This window comes from Lepus europaeus, chromosome 5, assembly GCF_033115175.1.
Source record: "Lepus europaeus isolate LE1 chromosome 5, mLepTim1.pri, whole genome shotgun sequence".
NCBI lineage: Eukaryota > Metazoa > Chordata > Mammalia > Lagomorpha > Leporidae > Lepus > Lepus europaeus.
In genome coordinates, this window is record NC_084831.1 from 24,515,753 (window position 1) to 24,541,829 (window position 26,077).

A 26,077-nucleotide genomic window follows, 5' to 3' on the forward strand; every position below is an offset into this window, starting at 1 on the left:
GCGCCCCAGGCGGAGGATTAACCAAGTGAGCCGCAGCGCCGGCCCGGATGCTCTACTTCTAATCGATCTCTCTGCTATGGCCTGGGAAAGAAATGGAAAATGGGCTGGCGCGTGGCTTAACAGGCTAATCCTCCGCCTTGCGGCGCTGGCACACCAGGTTCTAGTCCAGGTTGGGGCGCAGGATTCTATCCCGGTTGCCCGTCTTCCAGGCCAGCTCTCTGCTATGGCCCGGGAAGGCAGTGGAGGATGGCCCAAGTGTTTGGGCCCTGCACCCGCAAGGGAGGCCAGGAGAAGCACCTGGCTTCTGGCTTTGGATCAGTGAGATGCGCTATCCGCAATGGCCATTGGAGGATGGACCAACGGCAAAAAGGAAGACCTTTCTCTCTGTCTCTCTCACTATCCACTCTGCCTGTCAAAAAAAAAAAAAAAAAAAGAAAGAAAGAAAGAAAGAAAGAAATGGAAAATGGCCTAAGTGCTTGGGCCCCTGCCCTCATGTGGGAGACCCGGAAGAAGCTCCTGGCTCTTAGCTTGGGATCTGCACAGCTCCAGCTGTTGGGGCCACCTGGGGAGTGAACCAGTGGATGGAAGACCTCTCTCTCTCTTTGCCTCTGTTTCTCTGTAACTCTGCCTCTCAAATAAATAAATAAATCTTTAAAAAAATTACTTATTTATTTGAAATTCAAGTTACAGAGAAGGGGAGGGGAGAGGAGGGAGCGAGCGAGTGAGAGAGAGATCTTCTATCTGCTGGTTCACTCACCTGCAAAGGACAGGGCTGGCCAGCCTGAAGCCAGGAGCTCATCTGGGTCTACCATGTGGGTATAGGAGCTGAAGCACTTGGGCCATGCTCTGCTGCTTCCCCAGAAGCATAGGGAGCTGGATCCGAAGAGGACCAGCTGGGACACACCAACACCTCGGGTGGTGGCTTTATTCGCACACTGCCTGCCCCCCTCCCAGTTTTCTTTTTTTAAAAATTTATTTATTCATTTGAAAGGCAGAGTTACAGAGAGAAGAAGAGACAGATAGGGATCTTCTATCTGCTGATTCTCTCCCTAAATAGCCACAATGGTCAGGGCTAGGCCAGGCCAAAGCCAGAGGCCAGGAACTTTTTCCAGGTCTCCCACATAGGTGCAGGTGCCCAAGCACTTGGGTCATTCCACTGATTTCCCAGGCACATTAGCAGGGAGCTGGATTGGAAGTGGAGCAGCTGGGACTCTAACCAGCGCCCATATTGGATACCAGTGTCACAGGTAGAGGCTTAACCTGCTATGCTACGTCGTCCCCTACCTACATTCACTTTTTTTTTTTTTTTAAAGACTTATCTTGGGGCCGGCACTGTGGCATAGTGGGTAAAGCTGCTGCCTGCGGTGCTGACATCCTATATGGGTACAGGTTTGAGTCTCAGCTGCTCCACTTCTGATCTAGCTCTCTGCTATGGCCTAGGAAAGCAGTAGAAGATGGACCAAATCTTTGAGCCCCTGTGCACACATGGGAGACCAGGAAGAAGCCTCAGGCTCCTGGATTCGGATCTGCACAGCTCCAGCTGTTGGGGCCATTTGGGGAGTGAACCAGCAGATGGAAGATCTCTCTGTAACTCTACCTTTCAAATGCATAAAATCTTTTTTTTTTTATAAAAGGCTTATTTTATTTATTTGAAAGGTGTGGTAACACACACACACACATATTTTCCATCCTCTGGTTCAGTCCCAAAATGGCCACAATAGCTAGGGCAGGACCAGGCCAAAGCCAGGAGCCAGGAAACCCATCCGAGTCTCCCACTTGGATGGCAGGAACCCAAACACTTGGCGCCATCCTTGGCTGTCTTCCCAGGCACATTGACAGGGAGCTGAATTGGAAGCTGAGCAGGCAGAACTCGAACTAGCACTCCGATTTGACTTATTTTTTTTTTTATTTAAACATTTACTTATTTGAAAAGCAGAATTACAAAGAGATCTATTCGCTGGCTCACTCCCCACATGGCTGACCAAGGCAGAGACCTGGAACTCACTGCTCTCCCAGGCGCGTGGCAGGGAGCTGGACTGGACGTGTAGCAGCGGGGACGCACACGGGTGCCGGTGTCCCAGGCAGTGGCTTAGCCCTGCTGCACTCCAGTGCTGGCCCTCTTGCCCTTCACTTTCTTCCCTCCACTGGGGACGCCTTTTCCCATAGCTCACGGACATCCTGAGCTAACTGGTCCCAAGGACTGGCCCATTGGCACAGTCTGTCTGGAATCTTTGCATCCCACAAATCAAGCAGGTGGGAGGTGGCAGTAAATTATTTTCTTTTGAAAAAAGATTTATTTAGGGGCTGGCATTGTGGCATAGCAGGTTAAGCCAAGGCCTGCAGTGCCGGCATCCCATATGGGTGTCAGTTTGAGTCCCAGCTGCTCTACTTCCCATCTAGCTCTCTGCTCATGCCCTGGGAAAGCAGCAGAAGATGGCCCAGGTGGTCAGGCCCCTGCACCCATGTGGGAAACAGGATGAAGCTCCTGGCTTCAGCTTGGTCTAGTCCTGGCCATTGTGGCCATTTGAGAAGTGAACCAGGGGATGGAAGACCTCTCTCTCTGTCTCTCCCTAACGCTGCCTTTCAAATAATAATAATAATAATAATAATAATAATAAATTTACTTATTTGAAAGAGTTACAGAAAAAGAGAGAGAAATATTCCATTTGCTGATTCAGTCCCAGATGGCCACAATGGCCAGTGCTTGGCCAGGCTGAAGTAGGAGCCAGGAGCTTCATTTGGGTCTCCTATGTGGGTGACAGGGGCCCAAATACTTGGGTCAACTTCTGCTGCTTTTTTTTTTTTTTAAGATTTATTTATTTGAATGGCAGATCTGCAGAAAGAGATGGGGAGAGAGAGAGAGAGAGAGAGAGAGACCCTCTGCTGGTTCATTCCTCAAATGGCTGCAACAGCTGGGGCTGGGGCTGGGCCAGGCCAAAAACCAGGAGCCAGGAGCTTCATGCAGGCCAGGTCTCCCACATAGGTGCAAGGGCCCAAGCACTTGGGCCATTTTCTGTTGTTTTCCCAGGCATGTTAGCTGGGAGCTGGAATGGAAGTGGAGCAACCAGGATTGGAACTGGCCCCCATATGGGATGCTGGTGTCCCGGCTGGTGGGTTTACCTGCTATGCCACAATGCTGGCCTCTCTGCTGCTTTTTCCCAAGATATTGGTAGCGAGTTAGATTGGAAGTGGAACAGCTGGGACAAAAACTGGCATCCACATGCGATGTGAGTGTCTCAGGTGGTGGTTTTACCTGCTACGTCACAACGCTGGCCCCAGTAGATGATTTTTAAAGGAAAGGAAGTGGGGCTTTTGCTGTGGCATAGCGGGTTAAGCTGCTGCCTGCAGTGCTGGCATCCCATATGGGCGCCGGTTTGAGTCCCAGCTGCTCCACTTCTGATCCTGCTCCCTGCCAATGTGCCTGGGAAATCAGCAGCAGATGGCCCAAGTGCTTGAGCCCCTGCACCTGTGTGGGAGACCTGGAAGAAGCTCCTGGCTCCTGGCTTCAGATAGACCCAGCTCTGGCCGTCACGGTCGTTTAGGAAGTGAACCAACGGATGGAAGACCTTTCTCTCTTTCTCTGCCTCTCCCTCTCCCTCTCTGTAACTCCACCTTTCAAATACAACAAATCAATTTTTAAAGAAAAAAAAATGGGGAAGGAAGGTTGGGGTCTTTGGGATGTGGTGCAGTGGGTTAAGCTGCCTCCTGCAATGTGGGCATCCCATAGGGGAGCCGGTTCCAACCCCGGCTGCTCCACTTCCAATCTAGTTCCCTGCTAATGTGCCTGAGCAAGCAGCAGAAGACAGCCTGAGTGCTTGGGGCCCTGCTACCCATTTGGGGGGCCTGGATGGGGTTCCAGGCTCCCGATTTCGGCCTTGCCCTGGCTGGGCCATTGCAACCATTTGGAGAATGAGCCAGTGGATGGAAGTTCTTTCTTTTTCTGTCTCTTCCTTTCTCTCTGCAGCTCTGCCTTTCAAATAAATAAATAAATGAATAAATAAATAGTGAAAAAAAAAAAAAAAGGAAGGCAGGCTGAGGAGAGGGGAGAAAGGAAGTGATGGAGATAGAAGAGAAGAATGGGAAAGACTGAGCCTGTGGCGGCCAGATCAGCTGGCCCTCAGCTGGCCTCCTGTACTTCGGACTGCTTGGGAACCGAGAAGCCCGTCTCTTCAGGTAACTCTGGGCTCCTTCTTTCTTAGAGTCTGTTTCTTTGAAAGGAAGAGATACAGAGAGAGGGAGAGAGAGACATATGTCAAGAGATAGATACCGAGATCTCCCATCTGCTGGTTCACTCCCCAAATGCCCACCACTGTGAGGTCTGGGCCAGACTAAAGCCAGATTCCCAAAACTCAGTCTGGGTCTCCGGGGACCCAAGTACCTGAGCCGTCACATCTCTCAGGGTGTGCAGAGCTTCCAGATGGAATGAGGTGTCCCAAGCACTACCTTAACTTCTGTGCCAAACACCCAGCAGACCGTGGGATTCTGAAATGCTCTCGGGGGCCGCGGGTTAGGGGAGGGGGGATTGAGACAATTGCACTTAGCTCTCAGGGGAACAGAGGATGAAGCTGATCTCTGGGTTACATTTATATTTTCCCAACATAAACATAATACAGGCTCATCAAAGCAAAATCGAGAAATATTTGTTCAGCTTGAGTTCTGCTACTGCAGGGGGCCTTCGTGTCTCCAGCCCCTCCTGTGAGTGGACCTTAGGGTGTTTGGGGACACTGAGGATCATCTGGGTGACCCCAAAGTCCTCTCATATGACCTCACCTGTAAAATAGAAAAGTTAAGAAACCAAAGTTCCTTGAAGGATGTCATCCCCAATCTTTTTCTGATTCCATTAGTTCTAGGAAAAATCCAGGTTCAGGATGGACTGGCGGGGGTGGGGCCGGAGTTCCACCCAGCACTTAAGACGCCTGTAACCCAGCTGGTACACCTGGCCCTGCTCCTAACCCAGCTTCCTGCTAATGAACTCTGGGAGACAGCAGGTGATACCTTAAGTAGTTTGGCTCCTGCCACCCGGGTGGGAGGTCTGGATTGAGTCCCCCCTGCTGGGCACCTGGGGAGGGAGCCAGCAGTTGGGACTTCTCTGATGGGCTGGGGGCTGGGGGTGTGGCCCCTAACCCTTGCAACAATGTCAGGAGTGTCACAAAACGGCAGTTAGCAGAACCTAACTCTATTCTGAGAATGCACTGGGCCTGGGGTAGGTGGGCAATCTTTTAATTCTAACCTGCATGTCCCAAGTTCCTGTGGTCGCCAGCGTAATAGGAACTTCAGCTGAGAATCAAGTACATGGACAGGGAGAGGGATGAGCGCAGGGCCTAAAGGACACGTCAGGCTGGGGCAAGGGGTTCTGGCCGCCAAGGAATGCCCGAGCCAGGGCCGGCTTCCAGGGTTGCGTCCCCGAGAGGCGGCACACAGAAGGTGCGGTTGGGCGGGGTGGGACAGCTGGTGGGCCGGATCCAACAGATATACCAGGCCAGCCCAGAGTGGAAAGAACAGTTTATGCTGTGCTTTATTAAAATGTGCATCATTCTTTTATTTTAAAATGTGCATCACTGTCTCGTGCTCGGCGCGTGCGACCTCAGCGTGGTGGCCCGCGGAGGGCCTCGTCCCCGCCCGGCTCCCGGGGAGCTGCCGTGCGCAGGCGCACTCAGGTGGCGCGGGCCCGGGGGCTCCCGCCCATGGCCAGGTAGACGTCGATGGGCACGTGCAGCAGCGTCAGACAGTGGCAGCCCGGGCAGCGTCGAAGCGGCCTGGGGAAAGCGGGCCGCTGAGCCGGGGGCTTGGCCTATCTTGGGGTGCACCCAGGGAGTGCCCCGGAGGTCCACTGGGGCTCTGGCGTGGATGTGGGGAAGCCTGGGGGCGCGCAGTGGGCTACAGGTGGGGCCGCGGGACGGGGCGCCGGCCTCACCTGACCGGGTTGTGCTCCGTAGCTACTGGCTCCGGGCTGTCCTGGGACTCTGGGACGGCGGCAAGGCCAGGGGAGTCTCCGGCCTCAATGGGGAATCTCCGACCCTGCGGGGGCTCCTGGGCACTCATGTCCAGGCCCCGGGGCGCTCTGCGCGGGGAGTGGCTGTCAGGCCGCTCCCGGGCCGCCAGGCGACCCCCTCCCCGCGCTCGCCCCTGGGTCGTTCTCACCTGCCGGAGGCCGAGGCCGCTCCCAGGCTGGAAGCAGCTGCCCGAGCCCTGGCCGCGGGAGGACGCTCCGGTCCGGGCGGAGCCGGGCAGGTGTCTGCGGCGCGCCTGGGCTCGGGTGTCGAGGGGGAGAACGGCATTGTGACCCGGGCCGCGGCGCGCTGACCTCACAGAGCCCGTTCCCCACGCCGGGGAACCCCCTGCCGCCCCGGCACTTGGCGGGGGCCCGAGCCGGGCGTCGGAAGGCTCTCGCCATGGCGCCTGGAGACCTGGCCGCGCAGACGTCCTGGCCGCCCGATGGAGGCCGAGGAGCCGGGCGCGCCCGCTCCACGCCGACGCCCTGGAGCGCCCTCCCCGGCTACGCAGTGACTCGCGGCGCGGCTCGGCCCGGCGGCGGCGGCGACTTAGGCCGCGCTGAGTTTGGCAGAGAGGGTGAGAGCAGGTAGGGCCATTGCCCATTTTGGCCAAGGGTCACACAATATTTACATCACAATTGGGCCGGAGTTTTAAAATGTCTGACCCTCTCCTGCCCCCCACCCGCGGCTGTGTGCAGACGGAGAATGCTCTAGCGCTGGGGCGGCTGTGGATGAAGTCCTTGGGGGGAAAAGGAGCGGGCCGAGGGCGATGGTGGAGTAGAGCTGCCTCGCGGAGGCAGCATGCGCTGAGTGGGTGATAGGAAGGAGGCGCTAGACAGCATGGAGGACTTTCTGCTCTCCAATGGGTACCAGCTGGGCAAGACCATTGGGGAAGGGACCTACTCAAAAGTCAGAGAAGCATTTTCCAAAAAACACCAAAGAAAAGTGGCAATTAAAATTATAGACAAGATGGGAGGGCCAGAAGGTGAGCCGGGGGCCCTCTGGAGGAAGGGAGGGCTGGCTGAGGTGGGCGGGCACTTTCCCCAGCCAGAGCAGTCATTTCCTCCTGGCCTTTAGTCTGGAACCAAGGAATGCAAGCCCTAGGGACCCCCGCTCCCTCCCCCCGCCCTGGGGGGGGGGTGTCAGTGCGGGAACAGAGGGAAGCTGGGAGTCCAAGAGCATCGCACCCTCCACAGTCCAAGATAAAGCGGCACCAGGAGAGGAGTCCTCAGAGGCAAGATCTGAGCTTGCCAGGCTCTTCCTATTCCGGGAGCGAACAGAGACTTGCAGAGAGGCCACAGCCAGGGCTAGCGGAAGGCAGGAGCTGGTGCCAAGGTAGGTGGAGGTGGGAAAAAGGCAGGCAGGGTTCATGGGAAAGAACCGTGGGTCAGGAAGAGGGACCAGGGATGGGAGGAGCTGGCTCACCATGCCCTGGGCAAGTAAGGCCTTGTAACAGATTTAGTAACTTTGTCTAAAAGTCCCCAAAGCACCTCATCTTGCTACCTGTGGTCTCCCAGACTGCTCACAATAGTGCCGAAGCTGGCAGGGGGCAGTTCCACTGCATAATGTGTTAGCTACAAAAGCAACAGGAGTGACAGTTCTCGCAACATCCAAGCGGCTAGACGCATTTAAGATGGCCAAGGGAGCGGAGGAGCGAGACCCAGACGCGGGCAACCCGAAGTCCAGGAGTGAGGCGCTGGGCCCTTCTGACTTGATAGCTCATCACCTCTTGTCCTCTCATTTCAGAGTTTATCCAGAGATTCCTGCCTCGGGAGCTCCAGATCGTCCGCACCTTGGACCACAAGAACATCATCCGGGTGTACGAGTTGCTGGAGTCTGCCGACGGGAAAATCTACCTGGTGATGGAACTGGCTGAGGGAGGGGATGTCTTTGACTGTGTGCTGAATGGGGGGCCGCTGCCTGAGAGCAGGGCCAAGGCCCTCTTCCGTCAGATGGTCGAGGCCATCCGCTACTGCCATGGATGTGGCGTGGCCCACCGGGACCTCAAGTGCGAGAACGCCTTGCTGCAGGGCTTCAACCTGAAGCTCACGGACTTTGGCTTTGCCAAAGTGTTGCCCAAGTCCCGCCGGGAGCTGAGCCAGACCTTCTGCGGTAGCACCGCCTACGCCGCCCCGGAGGTACTGCAGGGCATTCCCCACGACAGCAAGAAGGGCGACGTGTGGAGCATGGGCGTGGTCCTGTACGTCATGCTCTGCGCCAGCCTACCTTTTGACGACACAGACATCCCCAAGATGCTGTGGCAGCAGCAGAAGGGGGTGTCCTTCCCCACCCACCTGGGCATCTCGGCCGAATGCCAGGACCTGCTCAAGCGGCTCCTGGAACCAGACATGATCCTCCGGCCTTCAATCGAGGAAGTTAGTTGGCATCCGTGGCTAGCAAGCACTTGATAAAAGCAATGGCAAGTCCTCCCCAATAAAGCAGGGGAGAAAGCAAACCCAAAACCCGCTTGCAGAGTGGTCATCTGACTACGTGTTAAGGTCACTCCTCCTCGAGCGTACCTGCGACCTTTAAAGATCCTCATGGAACCAAAGGGCTTCACTCAGACTTCCCTTTTATTACAGCTTACAAGTGGTTTTCTCACAGGTGTCCTAATTAGTAGACCCCAGAATCTCTCTCTCTCTCTCTCTCTCTCTCTCTCTCTCTCTCTCTCTCACACACACACACACACACACACACACACACACACACACAGAGGGCAGGAGAAAAATGACCCAATGCAATTGGAACTATTGTTGCAACTTCCTTTCCAAATAAGAGGCCTGCTGGGGGCCCTCTCCCTTCCCTTCCTCATTCCAAAGGCCAAGCAGAGCCTGGGATGAGGGCAAGGGACTTCCTCAGGACCCAGGCAATTCTCCCATGGCTCCCCTCCCCCTGCTCCAAACGGGAAGTCACCTCCACAGCGTGCGTCCTGCCCTGGCTCCTGAGGGCTGCCATGGGGGACAAACCAGATGCCCAAACAGCTGGGTGAATCTCTTTAGTGCTGTGAATGGCAATTCTGTAAAAGGTGCTGGACGAAGTTCTCTTTTCTTTCTTTTTTAATTACAAAACTAACAGCTGTTAGAATCTTTTTTCTTTTCTGGTGTGTGTGTGTGTGTGTGCGTTTTGACCTTTTTTCCCAGCTAAAAAAATACTCTGGGGAGATGCATTATAATTTAAAATATATAATATTGCACAAACAACCAAAAAGTTAATTAAACTAAAGAAGTAATTACAAAGAGAAAAACCCTATCCCATCAGAAGAAGATTCAGCATCCTTTCCCTCCCACCCCTCACTGAACGTTTGAAGCAGGTGCCCACCCCCTCGGCCGCCCTGGCTGCGATCCCATTCCATCACCGGCGAACGCACCAGACTTTGTACAAACCCAGCAGAGCAGCATCATGAAGCACCAGGGTCTCCAGGAATTCCTGCGGCCCCCCGTTCCCCCGAGAGAGGTGCAGCTGACAGCCACCAAGGCTGCGACTGGCTTCAGGAAGAAGAGCTTTCGCAGAAGCCTGATGAGAGCCTCAAGCTCCTGCCCAGCGTATCCCTTCAAGCAGCTGGGGGCAGGAGGTGGACAAGCTGGGCTGTACCCGAGTTTTAAGCACTCGCCTTTGATCACTGCTCTGTACCGCTGGCAGCTGGCTTGGGTCCTAAGCTACAGGAGAGTGGGTAGCTGGTTGGACAAGGTGTCCTGTCAGGCAACACACAGAAGGGCCTGAAGTGTCCCCTCCCTTCTTGCGGAGGGGATGAAATGCAAGAGTGGACTCCTGCAGGCGGCACAGCTGGGCTAAGGACTTGGGTGCACTGGATGTGACAAAGCCCTGGGGAAGGGATGCGGCCATCCCAGAGCAGGCTGGAGGAAAGGGAGCAGGTGGGTCAAGGTTTGGTCTCAGGTCTGAACCCCAAAGGATCTTTCCAGGAATGGAAAATGCCTAGGAGGGGAGATTCCAAAGAGGCAAATTTCCCAGGGATGAGTACCTCACCCTCTGGGACAGGAACCATCACGTACTCGCCATCCCTTGTTCAGCCAAGGGCAGGTGCCACAGCCTTCCTTGCCTGTTTATGGGTGACAGCGTGTGTTGTCTTGGCTTCCTCCGAGGGACTGGTGGTGTAGCTTCTGTCTGCACAGGCCGAAGGGCTAGAGCTTTCCCATGGGCCTTCCCAGCCCCCAGGAACAGTGCGCGCTGGGCAGAAAACGGCAGGCTCTCTCCGGTGAGGCGTGTGGGCTTCTTCCCGCTTAGCTCATCCCACAGTTGGCACAAGTCAGAGTTCCCGGCTGGGAGTTGGAGAGCCTCTTCCCCGGTGTACACACAGGCCGAAAGGGCCAGGAGGGAGCCACCCGCAATCTGTGCCCAGAGCTCTGGTTCATAGAGGCCATTTGGGGGACTGACATGGGAGTCAGTGTCTTCCAGGGCTGGGCTGAGCGAGCGAGGGAGGCAGGAGGTGCCGTGGGAGGGGGAGCTGCTTGCTCTGGCTCCCCTCACTCCCAGTCCTCCCACTCTGCATCTTCCAGCTGCAAACGGGGAGAGGGTAATGGAGAGCACAAACACAAATTTACTCCTTTGAGGCAGGCCTGGGCCCACCCTTGGCTGTGCACAGCTGTTCCCCACCCCGCCCTGCTGTGAGAGGGACTCCCCTAGTCTGACGGAGTGTGTCTGGGGAGCCGAGCTGCCCCTGCTGCTCTGGCTGTTGCAGACCTGGGCACCACAGAGGATGCCCTGTCTATAGGAACCAGGTCAGCCCGGCCCTGAGGGAGAACTTGCCTCCTGCCGAGCAGATAAGGCTGTGGCTCTGGGAGCAGAGGACTTGACAGTGACACAGCAGCGACAACCCCGGTGGCAGCGGCTGCCAGTCCTCCCAAGGTCTTCACCCACGACTCCAGCACCCTAATTCTCACCTCACATCTCCCCAGGAACCTTCCCCTTGCCTTATAATTGCTCTTGGCCTGCTGGCAGCTGCCCACTGCCCACCGTCCACCCTGTATGATGGGATACAGAAAGGCCGCTCAGGAATACGGCTCATCAGATTTTAAAGGGGGCTGGCAAAGCCACAAAACGCCAGCAAGCCCCTGAGGCATGACGGAGCACCGGGAGCCTTCTCTGCCTAGGGCATGGTGAGATCACAGGTACGAGGTATTACTGAGTCGATCACCACACACACACACACACACACACTCCCTCTTGCCCCATGCCAAGGCTTCAGTTCCCTGTATGAAAAACAAGGCCTTTCACATGTCTTTCTGATCTGTCCACTTCCTTATAGCAGGTGTGGGAGTAACACGGTGGAGGGAATCGTGCTGTTCCTGTGACAATGGAAGCAATGCGGACTTGAATCAGGCTGGCGCCTCAGTGCCGTCCTCTCGGAGCTGTCCCAGCCTCTCCTTCACAGTGACCCCCTCGATTCTGGAAGGCACTGAACAGTGAGAGTGACGAGGCCTCTCTGACTTGGCACCTCGAATGGGTTCTGTGCCGTTTATCACTTAGTCTGCCGAGGGCCACCTGTCCCAGGCACTGCTCCATTCCAGCTCACACGCCAGGTCTTACCACTGCCAATGCCATGTTTTCCCGGAGGAAACGGGCTCGTGACTGCCTCCGAGCACAGGGGTCTTTTGTCTCCAAGCTCAGCCCCACTCTTGGCACCCTGAGTCAGAAGGTCTGGGTAGGGTCCGCATCTGTGTTTTTAGTTCCCTTGGTGCTGAGCTGAGGTCAAGAACTTTCCTACCCATCTCCTCTAGCACTCAGGACGGGCAGAGCCTCGTGATGACAACTGTTGTGGGCTGAGAGGGCAGTGACCGCCCCGAGGGGACAGCTGGGCTTGGGGAGGAGCCTTCTCAGACCTCGTGTCCCCAGGCTTGCTTGCCTGCAGCCACTCAGGTCCACTCACCTCACCGGAGGCATCCATCTTGGAAAGTGCCATCTGTACTTCTTCTTCAGTCATGTCCAGGTCAAAGTCCTTCTCCCAGTCCTCACTGATGTCAGTGCTGGAGCCTGGAACCATGAGCCACAGCGTGAGAAACGGCGGGGGGGTGGGGGGGGGCAAGGGAGGGACACTGCAGAGGCCGTGGCTGGGTGTGAAGGCAATCTTTAAAGGGCCTGACAGATACCCGTTTGCTTCCATTCTGGCCCAGCGATCCTACTTTTAGGAACCTATCCCAAGGAGGAATCCTGGATTCAGTTACAAATGTAGTCAAAAGGATGTTCACTGTAGTGCTGCAACAGTGATGAGAACTGAGCAACAACCTTCCTCACGGGAACTGGAAAAATAAATAAATGGCACAGTACTTGATGGAACAGTCTGTGATTTTTATAGGCTAGGCTGTGGAAAATCTTGATACCCATGGCAAAATAGTCTTACGGTATTAATTGAGAAGTAACAGGTTACTAAGGAGTAGAGAAGCAGTTTGGCCCAGACGCTGCCAAGCAGCTACAAAACTCTGTGTTGAAGAAATAAACATGGACCTCCCTCTCCCCACTCCCTCCCTCCCACCCACGCAGATCCTGCTCCTCCCAGAACACACCAGGCACATTCCCACCTCAGGGCCTTTGCACGGGCTCTTCCCTGCAGCAGGATCTCTGACATCCACAAGACCAACGTCCGCTCTCCCTTCATGGCATTGCTCAAATCTCACCACGGAGATGTGCCCTCCTCTCACTACACTATTTTATTTTTAAACTTTTACCTAGTTAAGAGGTAGAGAGAGAAAGAGAGAGCATGTGTGCGAGCTCTCCCATTTGCTCATTCACTTCCTTAATGCCTTCAACAGCCAGGGAGAGCAAAGCCAGGAGCCAGGAACTCAGTCCATGCCTCCAACATGGGTGACGTGAAACCAGCTCTATTAGGAGGAAGCTGGAGCCAGGAGTCTGAGCTGGGGCCAAACACAAGTACTCTGATGTGGGACTCTGGCATCCGAACAGGCGTCTTAATTAAACACTAGGCCAAATGCCTGCCCATGTCTCTATTTATTCAAAAGGAAGAATGACAGAAAGGGCGGAAGAGGAAGTGAGGGGCGGGGTGAGGCAGAGAGAGAAAGAGAGAGACACACACACACAGATAGATATCCTCCATCCATTGTTTCACTCTCCAAATGCCTGCAACAGCTGGGGCTGGGCCAGACCAAAGCCAGGAGCCAAAAACTCCCATCTGGGTCTCCCAAGTACTTGGGCCATCTGCTGCTGCCTTACCAGGCACGTTAGCAGGAAGCTGGATCAGAAGTGGAGCAGGGACCAGCGCTGTGGGGTAGCAGATTAAGCTGTTGCTTGCAATGCTGGCATCCCATATGTTCACCAGTTTGAGTTCCTGCTGATGCACCTGGGAAAGCAGTGGAGGACGGCCCAAGTGCTTGGGCCCCTGCCCTCACGTGGGAGACCCAGAAGAAGCTCCTGGCTTCTGGCTTTTGATAGGCCCAGTGCTGGCCGTTGCAGCCATTTGGGGAGTGAAACAGTGGATAGAAGACCTCTCTCTCTGCCTCTCCTTTTCTCTCTGTGTAACTCTTTCAAATAAATAATAATAATAAAAGTTCAATAGCTTTGATGGAAACTATAAGGCCCCAAAAGCCAACAATATTTACAGTTTGACCGTGTAATGGAAAAATTCCAGAGATCCCTGCTCTACGGGATTCTGACGTCTGCTAGAGTATGACAAACTGCTCTAAACATTCCAGTTTGGGTAAGACTTTTTTATTTATTTATTTATTTATTTATTTATTTATTTTTTTTGACAGGCAGAGTGGACAGTGAGAGAGAGAGACAGAGAGAAAGGTCTTCCTTTTTGCCGTGGGTTCACCCTCCAATGGCCGCCGCGGTAGGTGCGCTGCGGCCGGCGCACCGCGCTGATCCAATGGCAGGAGCCAGGTGCTTCTCCTGGTCTCCCATGGGGTGCAGGGCCCAAGCACTTGGGCCATCCTCCACTGCACTCCCTGGCCACAGCAGAGAGCTGGCCTGGAAGAGGGGCAACCGGGACAGAATCCAGCGCCCCAACCGGGACTAGAACCCGGTGTGCCGGCGCCGCAAGGCGGAGGATTAGCCTAGTGAGCCGCGGCGCCGGCTGGGTAAGACTTTTTAGAGGCAATATTAAAAATGTTAAATATGAAAGCCGTTACCAAGAAGAAGCAGTTCCTTTAAAGTATGTACAGGCCTGGGCATGCGGTACAGCAGTTAAGGAGCCCCTTGGCAGGCTTGTATCCATACTGGAGTGCCTGTTCAAGTTCCGGCTATTCCACTTGCATTCCAGCTTCCTGCTAATACGTCCTAGGAGGCAGCGGATGATGGCTCAGAGGCTTGAGCCCCTGCCACCCACGTGGAAGACCTGGATAGGGTTCCAGGCTCCTGGCTTCAGCCTGTTCTAGCCATGGCTGTAGCTGGCATTTGGGGGAATGAACCATTGCATGGCAGATCTCTTTGTCTCTCTGCCTTTTCAAATTTAAAAAAAAAATTAAAAAAAAAAAGTATATACAATATGGCTCTGCTTAAAAAATATATATGCTCAGGGGGGCCAGTGTTGTGGTTTGACAGGTAAAGCCACCATCTGCACTGCTGGCATCTCATATGGGCACCGGCTCACGTCCCAGCTGCTCCACTTCCAATCCAGCTCCCTGCTAATATGCCTGGGAAAGCAGCAGCAGAAGTCCTTGGGCCCCTGCACCCAAGTGGGAGACCCGGAGGAAGCTCCTGGCTTAGGACTGGGCCAACTCTGGCTGTTGAGGCCATTTGTGAGCTGAACCAGTAGATGGAAAATCTGTTTCTCCCTCTCTTCTCTCTGTAACTCTGCCTTTCAAATAAAATAAATAAATAAATAAATAAATTAAATAAACATTGAAAAAAATGCTCAGTGGCAGGTGATCGGCCTAGCAGTTAAGACACTGTTGGGAGACCCATGTCCCATCCTGGAATGTGCAGGTTGGAGTCCCAGCTCCAGCTCCTGATTCCAGCTTCCTGCTAATGCAGACTCTGGGACGCAGCAGTGATGGGCCAACTAACTGGGTCCCTACTACCTGCATGGGAGACCTGGACTAAGTTCCTGGCTCTCAGCTTTGGCTTCCCAGTAGTTCTGAATATGAGGAATGAACAAGCAGATATGAGTTCTCTCTCTCTAATAAATAAAAATATACTCATAGAAGTAGGCGTGGGGCTGGTGCTGTGGCTCACTTGGTTAATCCTCCGCCCATGGCGCTGGCATCCCATATGGGCGCCAGTTCTAGTCCCGGTTGCTCCTCTTCCAGTCCAGCTCTCTGCTGTGGCCTGGGAGGGCAGTAGAGGATGGCCCAAGTGCTTTGGCCCTGTACCCGCATGGGAGACCAGGAGGAAGCACCTGGCTCCTGACTTCGGATCAGCACAGTGCCAGCCGTGGCAGCCATTTGGGGAGTGAACCAATGGAAGACCTTTCTTTGTCTCTCTCTTTCACTGTCTGTAACTCTACCTGTCAAATAAATTTAAAAAAAGAAAAAAGCTTGTGGAAAATGGAAATAAAATCATTAAAAAAAAAAAAAAAAGTAGGCGTTTGGCATGGTGAAGAAACTGCTGGGGCGGGCAGAGCGGTTCAGCGTTGTGGCATAGTGGATCAAGCTGCTGCCTGCAAGGCCAGCATTCCATTTAAGCACTGGTTCAAGCTCCAGCTGCTCTACTTCTGATCCAGCTCCTTGCTGGATCAAGGAAAGCAGAAGATGGCCCAAGTAGGGGCTGGCACTGTGGTGTAGTGGGTTAATCCTCTGCCTGCAGTGCCGGCATCCCATAGGGGCACCGGTTCAAGTCCTGGCTCCTCCACTTCTGATCCAGCTCCCTGCTAATGCACCTGGGAAAGAAGCAGAAGATGGCTCAAGTCCCTGGGGCCCTGCACCCACGCGGGAGACCAAGACAAAGCTCCTTGGCTCCTGACTTTGGCCTGGCGCAGCCCTGGCTGTTGAGGGCATTTGGAGAGTTAAATCAAAGGTGGGAGCTCTCTGTTTCTCTGTCTTTCAAATAAAATTTTAGAAAGTGGTCATAGATGTATCTATACATGCAGAGAAGATGAACAAGATATCTCAAACTGACCAAAGTTATCTGTACGTAATGAGGTCATGGGGTCATTTTTCTTGGTGTTTTCTTCTCTTAAAATAATCACATATTGCTTTAATAGTTTTGTTTGTTTACAAACTTATCTTTCCACTAAATTTTTTGTTTTTAATTTGAAAAGCAGAAAGAAACAGACATATCTTCCATCCATTGGTTCAATCCCCAAAAGCTCAGCACAACCAACACTGGGTCAGGCTGAAGCCAGGAGTCAGGAACTCCATGTAGGTCCCCCAGGTAAGTGTCAGGGACCCAAGTTCTTGAGCCACTATCTGCTGTTACCCAGAGGGAACATCAATAGGAAGCTGAAATTAGAAGCAGGGATGAAATTCAAATCTAGGTACTCCCATACAGGATGTAGGTATTCCAAGCAGTATCTTAACCACTGTCTATAATTATCTTTTTTTTTTTTTTTAAAGATTTTATTTATTTGAAAATCAGAGAGGACAGAACGAGATATCTTCCATCTGCTGGTTCACTCCCCAATTCCACGCCAAAGCCAGGAGCCACTTCTGGGTCTCCCACACTGGTGCAGGGGCCCAAACACTTGGGCCATCCTCCACTGCTTTCCCAGGCACATTAGCAGGGAACTGGATTGGAAGTCGTTGGGGCTTGAACCGGTGTCCATACTGGATGTTGGCATTGCAGGCAGCGGCTTTATCAACTACAGCACAATGCCAGTCCCTATCAATATGCTTTAAAGCAACTTTTAAGAGTGGGCCCTGGGGTGAATGTTGTGGTATAGCAAGTTAAGCTGCTGCTTAGGGCATCTGCATCCCATACTGGACAGTTGGTTCAAGTAGCTTCCGATCCAGCTTCCTGCTAATGTGCGTGGGAAGGTAGCAGATGGTGGTCCAAGTATATGGGTCCCTGCCACCCATGTGGGAAACCCAGATGGAGTTCCTAGCTCTTGGCTTCGACCAGACTATTGTGGACATTTGGGGAGTGAACCAGCAAATGGAAAATCTTTCTCTGTCTCTCCCTCTGTGTCACTCTGCCTTTGATATAAATTATTAGTATTATTATTTTTTTTTTTTTTTGACAGGCAGAGTGGACAGTGAGAGAGAGAGGGAGACAGAGAGAAAGGTCTTCCTTTTGCCGTTGGTTCACCCTCCAATGGCCGCCGCGGTAGCGCGCTGCGGCCGGCGCACCGCACTGTTCCGATGGCAGGAGCCAGGTGCTTATCCTGGTCTCCCATGGGGTGCAGGGCCCAAGCACTTGGGCCATCCTCCACTGCACTCCCGGGCCACAGCAGAGAGCTGGCCTGGAAGAGGGGCAACCGGGACAGGATCGGTGCCCCAACCGGGACTAGAACCCGGTGTGCCGGCGCCGCAAGGCGGAGGATTAGCCTGTTGAGCCACGGCGCCGGCCAGTATTATTTTTTAAGAAAGCCCTTGAATGCCATGATCCGTAAGGCCCTGTTTCTTCTGCTCACCACCTGCCCAGACTCCGACATCTGCCCCCTAACGTCCACGTACAGAGTTACACTGTGCTTTCCTCCTCACCACAGCTGGCCACCAGCTGCCTGGGAAGAGCACGTTCTCTGGAGCTGGTATACCTACTCCCTTACCTTACTATCGTACAGTCTTGGGCAAATTATTCTAGGCTTTAGTCTATTAAAAAAACAAACCAGATGAAATGACCCTCTTTGTAAAGAACTATGAGAGGAGCTTGCTAGAATGCAGGGCCCTGCACTGCCCTCTCCGTCCCCCAGGCTGAGACTCAGCAGGTGTAAGAGGTGGCTTGTTCCTCTGCGCTATCAACAGGAACCCGGTGATTCTGCGCACTAAGGCCCGCGGTTTGAGAAACAGAGTGTCACAGTTAGAGGCATGAATATAAAGTGCCTGCCACATCCATACATAGCGGATATTTAACAAACGGAGCCATGTTTCTCTCAAAGGCCTCGAGTTGGAGTTAAATAATTGCGTCCACGGTTCCACAGCAAGTTAGCGTATCTGCAGCCAAAACCTAGTTCCTCTGGCCCTGCGCTCCAGCTCCTCTGTGTCTTCAGGATCCTCTGCGGCACTCATCCAGGTGGACGTCAGTGTTGGCCTCCTGTGGGTAAGAGGCTGCTCTCTTGGCTGCCTGCTCCCTCTAGGCTGTGGCTGTGGCCTCACGGCTTTCCTGAACCTCTCAGGATTTGAAAGTTCTCTTCAGGCCTCAGTGCTAGGACAGACCCTTCCAGCCACCAAAACAGACCTCAGCTAACATCTCTGGAGCATTTCACATCTACTCTCTGGGATGGTATCAACAGTCCAGTTTACAGATGAGGAAATGGAGGCTTCCACAGGCAGTGGGATGTGACTCTGGCTCCACCTGCCATTGGCCTCTTCCCATTATCTTGTCCTACCATACAAGGAGAGAGCTAGATCTCTGTGACACTGAACATGTGGCAGAGACACGACCTATGCAACAATTTGAGATTTCATCATGGACTTAGACAGTTTTTGTTTTGCTTTGAAGAAATGAGATTCCAGGTGATTATAAACCTCACGGTGCTGTCACTCAACAGCTCATTCTGTCTAATTGACTGCTTCCCCAGACCAGAAAAGGAGGCAAGGGGCTGGCGCTGTGGTGTAGCAGGTAAAAGCACCACTTGCAGTGCCAGCATCCCATATGGTCGCCGGTTCGAGTCCCGGCAGCTCCACTTCCAATCCAGCTCTCTGCTATGGCCTGGGAAAGCAGTAGGAGATGGCCCAAGTCCTTGGGCCCCTGCACCCGTGTGGGAGACCTGGAAAAAACTTCTGGCTCCTGCTTTCAGATCAGCACAGCTCTGGCTGTTGCAGCCAATTGAGGAGTGAACCAGTGGATGGAAGCCCTCTCGTCTCTCCTTCTCTCTCTGTGTAACTCTGACTTTCAAATAAATAAATAAATCTTAAAAAAAAAAAAAAAAAAAAGAAAGAAAGAAAGAAAAGGAGGCAAAAGCACTCCACACTGTGGCCAAGCAAGCTTTGAACCCAGGGCCCCAGTGCACAGCCCACAGACCAGCCCGAGGCTCCTATCCTCTGTCCCCGCTGACAACAGCTGAGCAGGGTAATTCCAGTCTGGAAGATCAGACAGAACCTGAGACAAAACACAGGTAGGAAGCAGCCTTGCAATGACAGGGATCACCTTGATTCTTTGGGAAGCCCATGAACCCTGCTGCTCCCAGAGATCAAGCCTCTTGTGATTCTACGATGTGAACTTCAGAGGGAAAAGTAGTCACTCTGTCTCAAACTTCTGTTCTTCCTTTTTAAGATCCAATCCCTTGGGGCAGGCGTTGGGCACAGCAGTTAGACGCCACCTGGGACTCCTGCATCCCACACTGGAGTGCCTGGGTTTGAACCCCAGCTCCATTTCCCATTCCAGTTTCAGGCTAAGTTGTACCCTGGGAAGCAGCAGGTGATGGTTCAAGTACTTGGGTCCTTGCCACCCATGTGGGAGACCTGGATGGAGTTTTGGGCTCCTGGTTTTGGCCTGGTTCTGATGCAGATGGAAGATCTTGCCTCTCTGGCTTTCACACGAATAAAAATAAATAAAAATTTATAAAAAATAAAAAAAATTCACTGCCTCTATTCTGTTTCCACTGTCCTAGTATAGTCTAAGACCCTGGCTCCCCGCAACCTGCCTGACTATTGCTGCCTCTGGTGGGTTCTCTACTCTGTACCCACCACCCCCCTGGCCACAGCCAGAGTGTATCAGAGGCAGGACGCAGAGTGGTTAACGGCTTGTACCACACCTCCCCCATCACTGCAATTTCATCCAGTCTCCACTGTTAATTTTCCTGATCACCCTCATTGTAGCCCACTTCCAAATGGAACGCTTCATTCTTTAACCCTTGAGCTGTTTCTCTGTCCCTCACTTCTTCCCTTACCCAGCCATCATCCTGATCACTTTTTTCACATCTTTGGATGATCTTTTCTTCCACTCATTTCACCTGGCTAAATCTGAACCCAGTAAATTCAAGTCCCCGTTCTGCTCTATGCCTGCACCTGAGCAACCAAATGTGGCTGGGCCAAAGGACAGAAGGGATGACTGGTCTCAGTTAAAACTCCTGACCACTACCTCCATGGGGCCCTGATGAGTACTACCTACCCAGCAACCCCACCACACCTGTCAGGCATATCGCCTAGTCTTCCTCCTCCCTATGGGACGATTTCACACTTTTCTTAATGTTTATTGGGTGAGTGGGTGAACTCAGCTTCCTCCCAGTAGAAACATGGGGAAATGGCACAGATGTCACAGGGCTTTTGTGAGGACTCAGTGACACGCATATCAAGTGCTTAGCCCAGATCTGGACAAACAGAATGTGCTCCGAGAATTTTGATCACAATTTCCCCAAAGCTCTGCTCAAATTTCTTCCCTAAGGATCTACCATGAAGGCACAGAAGAGTAAAGAAAGGCTTAGAGAAGATCAGGAACTCACAGAGCTACGCGGCTTAGGTGGAAGTTGGGATTTGAACTCAGAACGGTGTGACTGCAGAGCCCGACTCGAGCCCTTAGCTTCTGTGCCCTGCTGCTTGACAGCACCAAGTCCAACCTCTGGGAGCCAGCTTAAGATCTAAGTTCTTCTGTTCTCTTTCTGAGTCGACCCCCCCAGTCCTGCTCTCTCCTGGGAGACAATATAGGAAAGGAGGCTTTAGCGTGTCCCATGCCCTCCACTGTCTGGACTCTGCAGGCCTGCTCCGCCTGGCCTACCTCTCCCCCATACCTGCCCCACACTCTCCAACTCTCCTGTACAATGCCTGTCTCCTCAGTGAAACACCTGCCGATGCCCAGAGAGCCCTTCTTTCTCTGAGCGCCTCTGGTGCCAAGCCTGCCACACACTGCTCATGCTTCCTCACAAAGACTGCTGCTCCTGCCCCTCCCCACTCAGTGTCTCACAAAGAGCAGGAGAGAGCCAATGGATGACTTCACTGACTCAGTCAGGAAGAGAGCTCTGTGGTGGACACTGGAAATGCGTTTCCACCAGGGAGCAGGGCAGGGCTGGAGTGGGGCCCACTTCCCTCACTGTGCAACAGACCAGGCCTCACCAGCTGGGCAAGCTCTGTGGCTGTGACTAGGACCGAGTGTTAGCAATGACAGATGTGTGTGTGTGAAGTGCTGAGGGGAGGTTTTGCTGATCATCAGCTAATGCGGGAGGGGATTCTGGATGGTCCAAAACAGGCTATCCTGGGTCTCACGCTGTGGTGTAGCAGGCAAAGCCATTGCCTGCAATGCTGGCATCCCATATGGGTGCCAGGTCGTGTCCAGGCTGCTTTACTTCTGATCCAGCTCCCTGTTAATGGCCTGGGAAAGCAGCAAAAGATGGCTCAAGTGTTTGGGTCCCTGCCACCTACATGGGACACCTGGATAAAGCTCCTGGCTTCTGCCTGGCCCAGCCCTGACCATGGCAGCCATCTGGAGAGTGAACCAGTGGATGGAAGATCTCTATGTCTCTGTCTCTCTGTAACTGTGGCTTTCAAATAAATAAATCTGGAAAAAAAAAAAAAAAAAAAAAAAAGAGGGGGTGGCCAGGGGGAAGGTGAAACTATTCTTGTCTTGAATCCTGGGGCTAAAGCCGGTGTCCTTTGACATAAACTCAGAGATCCTCCTATCTAAAATCCCACTATGCAGATAAGACACTGAAGCTTTATGATCAACACTGGGTTACTGTAAGTTCCCTGGTGTTCACTGTAGTCCTTAAACTGTGCAAGTTCTGTTTACACATTTCCTAATAACTAATGAAGGCTTAGGGAAGTTGACGACTTTCTTGGGTTCCAGAGTACACCTGACAGCACTGTCTGGGGATTCCCAAGGCAGGGTAAGACAGAATTGTCCAAGAGGGTAGAAACTGGTACAGCACAGTCGTTGGACACAGGCTTGGAGTCAGACGGGCTGGGTCTGAATGTGGGCTTTGAGCAAGTTACTTAACATGCTTGGGCCTCATTTTTATCACCAGAAAAATGAGAACAATTACGCCTCACTGGGTGTGAGATGTTAAATGAGAAAATGTCATCTAACATATTTAGCATGGGGCCCAGCATCAATCTTAATTCACTGACTCTAAGACTCTAACAATCGAAAGATGCAAACTTTCAGACAATATGTGCAAATCAGAATTGATGAAATACAGAACAGATGCCATCACCATCATCACAAATGATCTCAACAAGGGACAAGACACGGCTGCCCTGTGGGGTGGCAACTCTCATGCCGTCCTTCGTCCATACAACCCCCTGGGCTTGGGCCTCCAGACCTACCTTTCTTCCCATTGTTGGAGGGTGTAGACTTCCCGCTGTCCGAGTTCAGCTCAAACACCCGTAAGTCTGTGGGCCCCTCCTCCCTCAGAGTCTCTACTCTGGCTGGAGGCCTGGGCTCTGTGCCACTGGGGCGGCCAGCAGGGGTTAGAGGCTTGGAGGGAGCTAGGGGCGGGGGTCCAGTCTCGCCCATATCCTCAGCCAGGCTCTGGTCCTCCAAGGATGCTTCCAGCAGCTTTTGGGACAGGTCCTTGGGCAGGTCTGGTGCCTCGGGTGCAGTGACAGGGTTGACAATCTGTGTCACGAGAGAGATGCTCTCACTGCTCTCTGATGGAGTCACCTCTGTTGGGGGCTCCGCTGGGGTCACCAGAGACTCTTCACATGGGCTCTGGAGGCCAGGTCCTCCTTCTGGGTATGTGGAAGTTTTGGCCACAGGAATCTTTGCCTCTTTTGGAGATGTGGGTAAAACGCCCACAAGCTCCTCTGCAGAGAGAAGTAGGGGAAGAGAGGACAGTGAACACTGGCTGGCCCAAGACATTCTTGGAGCTTGCAGTTTCCCTCCAAAGTTTACTCTGACCAGAACTAAATAGCGCCATTTTCCTAAACCCCTCCCCATCATGGTTCTCCTGCAGATACTCCCTGCTAGCCAGATTCCTGCCTGCCCATGGGGCCAAAGACATGGCAGGTTTCCAGCAACTCAGCTCACCACGGTAAAACAGACAAGAAAGCCAAATGTGGAAAGTACATCAGTTTAGGGTTCAGGCCAGGCCCTGATACATTCTGTGTGTAGGACTGGGCAAGCCATTTAATTTTAACTTGCCTACCTCTTTCCTAAGAGGAACAACTGAGTTATGGCAAGGACTATACAAATCAGCTCTTTGCACTTAATCCATGTGTTAACAATATTAGACCTTCCAGGGCCAGTGTTGTGGCACAGCTGTCTACGACGCTGATGCAGGCATCCACAAGGATGCTGGTTTGTGTCCCAGCTGCTCCACTTCAAATCCAGCTCCCTGCTAATGGCCTGAGAAAAGCAGTAGACGATGGCCAAAGTGTTTGTGTCCCTGCCACCCATGTGGGACACCAGGATTAAGCTTCTGGTTCCTGGCTTTGGCCTGGCCCAGCCCTGGCAGTTGTGGCCCTCTGAGGAGTGAACCAGCAGCTGGAAGATCTCTGTTTCTCTTTCTTTGTAATTCTTTCAAATAAATCTTAAAAAAGAAAACAAACAAACAAACAAACAAACAAAAAAACCAAACAGTAATAGGGGCCAGCACTGTGGCATAGCGGGAAAAGTTGCTGCCCACATGGGCACCAGTTTGAGTTCTGGCTGCTCAACTTCTGATCCAGCTCTCTGCTATGGCCTGGGAAAGCAGTAGAAGATGGTCCAAGTCCTTGGGCCCCTACACCTGTGCCGGAGACCCAGAAGAAGCTCCAAGCTCCTGGCTTCAGATTGGTGCAGCTTTGGCTGTTGTAGCCAATTGGGGAGTGAACCAGCAGATGGAAGACCTCTCTCTCTCTCTCTCTCTCTGCCTCTTTGTAACTCTGCCTTACAATAAATAAATCTTACACAAAAATAGTATTAAATATTCCTGGTGGCTCCCACATGCTGTTCTGGGCTGAGCTGCCAGGTAGCGGATGCTCGGCTCCCTCCCTAAAGCAAACCTGGCCGGGCATTAACATGAGCAGGGAAGCTGGTTAACAATCCCTGCAGGCTTATTTAGAAGGTGGGGAAGGATAGATTTCCAGTGAGCTCTCCAGGCCCACGGGCTGGCAGGGGAATCTGCTGCAACTGATACAAGCGACTGCTGTACCTAACCCTGGAGCTCCAGCAGTTTTGGTCAACAGCCCCTTCTTAGCTCCGCCCATCCTCAGCACATACAAATAATGCCCTCATTTCCTGCTGTACCTTGGGGCACAGTGTCTCTGCGGGCTTCAGAGAGCGAGGTTCACAGTGCCCTCGCAGACAAGACCTGTCACTTGCCCATCACCTCTCAATACCTCTTACCTTCTTCCTCCTCCCAGCCGGGTTCTTCAGAGATGCTCTGTTCTGCCCGCTGCTTCAGGGCATCCCGGCGGGCCTGCTCCTGGAGGGGAGGGGCAGAGGCCAGGAGCAGTTGGGCAGCCTCTTCCCAGACCCTGATCCAGACCTCAGAACTCCTGGCACTGTGTCCCCTTTTCCCCTCGACCAAATCCAGCCCGCTCCCGACCAGGGCTGAGTGGGGCCCCCTGGGCTGCAGCAGCATACCTGCTCTAGTTGATGGACTTTATAGAAATAGCGATGCCAGAATTCTGAGTGGGAAACAGCTGCTGGAACCTGGAAGAAGGGGAGAGTGCAGGTGAGACTTCGGGAACATCCGTCTGTTCCCAGCCACTCTGCATCTCAGACACAGCAAGTAGTTTTGTGGGGCTCGTCAGAGTACTTCCGCCCCACTGACGTTCTGGCCAGACCCACTTTCCTGGTCCAGTTTGGCCAAGGAAAGAGACAGAACCCCCACTGGGCTCTGCAGCCCTTCCATTCTTCACCATTCTCTGAATGCCAGAAGCCCGGTAAATCAGCCTCTCCCATTTGGAGTTGGCTCACGACATGGCAGGTCTGGCTGTACAGGGTCTCCGCTGCGCATGTCCCTCCCACTCCCAACAGCTCAAGCCTAGGGCTGGCTGAGGTCCTGCTGGCTGGGCCCTCACCATCTTGGTGTAGAGGGCCCGGATGGAGGGGCTGCCTACAAGGAGCTCTGAGATCTCCCCCTTCTTCTCCTCCAGGCAGCACTGGGAAAGCCAGGCGTCAAACAATTCCGGGGGCCCTGCGGAGGGACAGATGCTGATGGTCAGTTCCCTAAGTCTGGGGAAAGAATACTGGGCCTACAGAGCATGCCTAAGCCCGGCCTTGAACAATAAAGAAAGCTTAAGGGCTTCTTCAAAGTTATTTGGCTCAAGATTTGGGGGTTGGGAGTGAGGAGGGAAAGTAGGTCAGGTGGGGTCGGGGGCTGTAGTGAGATCACTAGAGCACGGCACCTAAGCAGTCTCCAGAAGGGCTCTGGTCTCCATATCCTTGTACCCCTGCCGCAGTTTAGTGCCTGCACCTGGCTACTGAATCCCACCTCTCTCAATCCCACCTCTCTCTGTCCGCCATCCGGTCACCCCTGGACGCAAGCTACCAGAGCCCATAGCAACCTCTTTACAGCTTGCCGCCCTGGGGGCCACGGCCTTCCTCTTGACCCCTCTGCTCCCCTAGCTTCTCACTCTGTCTTTTTCCTTCCGCTTCTCTCACTGCTCCCTGCGAGTCTTCCGGGGCTCCTCTTTTTCCTTTCCTTATCTGTTCTCACTTTCTATTTCCTCTCAAGATCATCTCTACTAAACTACAAGTTCCACGCATCACCACCGCCACCTCGCACTGATGGTTCCTGGGTCTGCAGCCCGGGCTACCCTGCTGCACTCCAGACCCAGAGGCTGCAAACTCAGCGTCTGGAAACCCGGGGGCCACCCCAGGCTCCTACCTTGTCTGGTACTCGAGATTCCACTTCCTCAGAGGCGCACATCCTCCTCTCCATCCCACCTGGCTCTTCCTAGGCTCTGCCTTACCCTCTGACATGGGGACTTCTACCAAGCCTCTTAACTGGTCTCCTGTCTTTCCTTTCCCTCTCTTTCCTTCTTCACAACACTGACCAAGTGCTGCTTTCCAAAATGCAAGATCTGACCATCTCGGGCCTCAGAACCCTTTAATAGTTCTGTCCGCAAAGACTTTTGGACACAGATGGGCTTCAAAGGGTCAAAGATTTCCCCTACTACAGGCGAAAGTTTTGGAAAGAAGGCTTGTCATTTTCA

At 53.3% G+C, this 26,077-nt stretch overlaps 3 protein-coding genes across 3 annotated transcripts in view; 1 reads left to right on the top strand and 2 right to left on the bottom strand.

The window, feature by feature from the left end:
- Positions 1 to 5,653: 5,653 nt before the first annotated feature.
- Positions 5,654 to 6,278, bottom strand: FAM229A (family with sequence similarity 229 member A). Its single transcript, XM_062193231.1, has 3 exons — positions 6,142 to 6,278; positions 5,915 to 6,061; positions 5,654 to 5,756 (listed from the first exon to the last, which is right to left on the bottom strand). The coding sequence occupies exons 1-3, from the start codon at positions 6,276 to 6,278 to the stop codon at positions 5,654 to 5,656; spliced, it is 387 nt and encodes a 128-aa protein (XP_062049215.1).
- Positions 6,279 to 6,833: 555 nt separating this feature from the next.
- TSSK3 (testis specific serine kinase 3) lies at positions 6,834 to 8,401 on the top strand. The gene is made up of 2 exons (XM_062190878.1): positions 6,834 to 6,978; positions 7,740 to 8,401. The coding sequence occupies exons 1-2, from the start codon at positions 6,834 to 6,836 to the stop codon at positions 8,399 to 8,401; spliced, it is 807 nt and encodes a 268-aa protein (XP_062046862.1).
- A 630-nt stretch (positions 8,402 to 9,031) lies between these two features.
- Positions 9,032 to 26,077, bottom strand: part of BSDC1 (BSD domain containing 1) — a 31,814-nt gene continuing 14,768 nt past the window's right edge. The window contains exons 6-11 of the mRNA XM_062190877.1: positions 24,941 to 25,056; positions 24,501 to 24,569; positions 24,261 to 24,339; positions 22,259 to 22,738; positions 11,878 to 11,981; positions 9,032 to 10,507 (exon numbers count right to left, since the gene is read on the bottom strand). Coding sequence (XP_062046861.1) covers positions 10,475 to 10,507; positions 11,878 to 11,981; positions 22,259 to 22,738; positions 24,261 to 24,339; positions 24,501 to 24,569; positions 24,941 to 25,056 — 881 coding nt within the window. The 3' untranslated portion in view covers positions 9,032 to 10,474. The remainder of the gene's footprint in view (positions 10,508 to 11,877; positions 11,982 to 22,258; positions 22,739 to 24,260; positions 24,340 to 24,500; positions 24,570 to 24,940; positions 25,057 to 26,077) is intronic.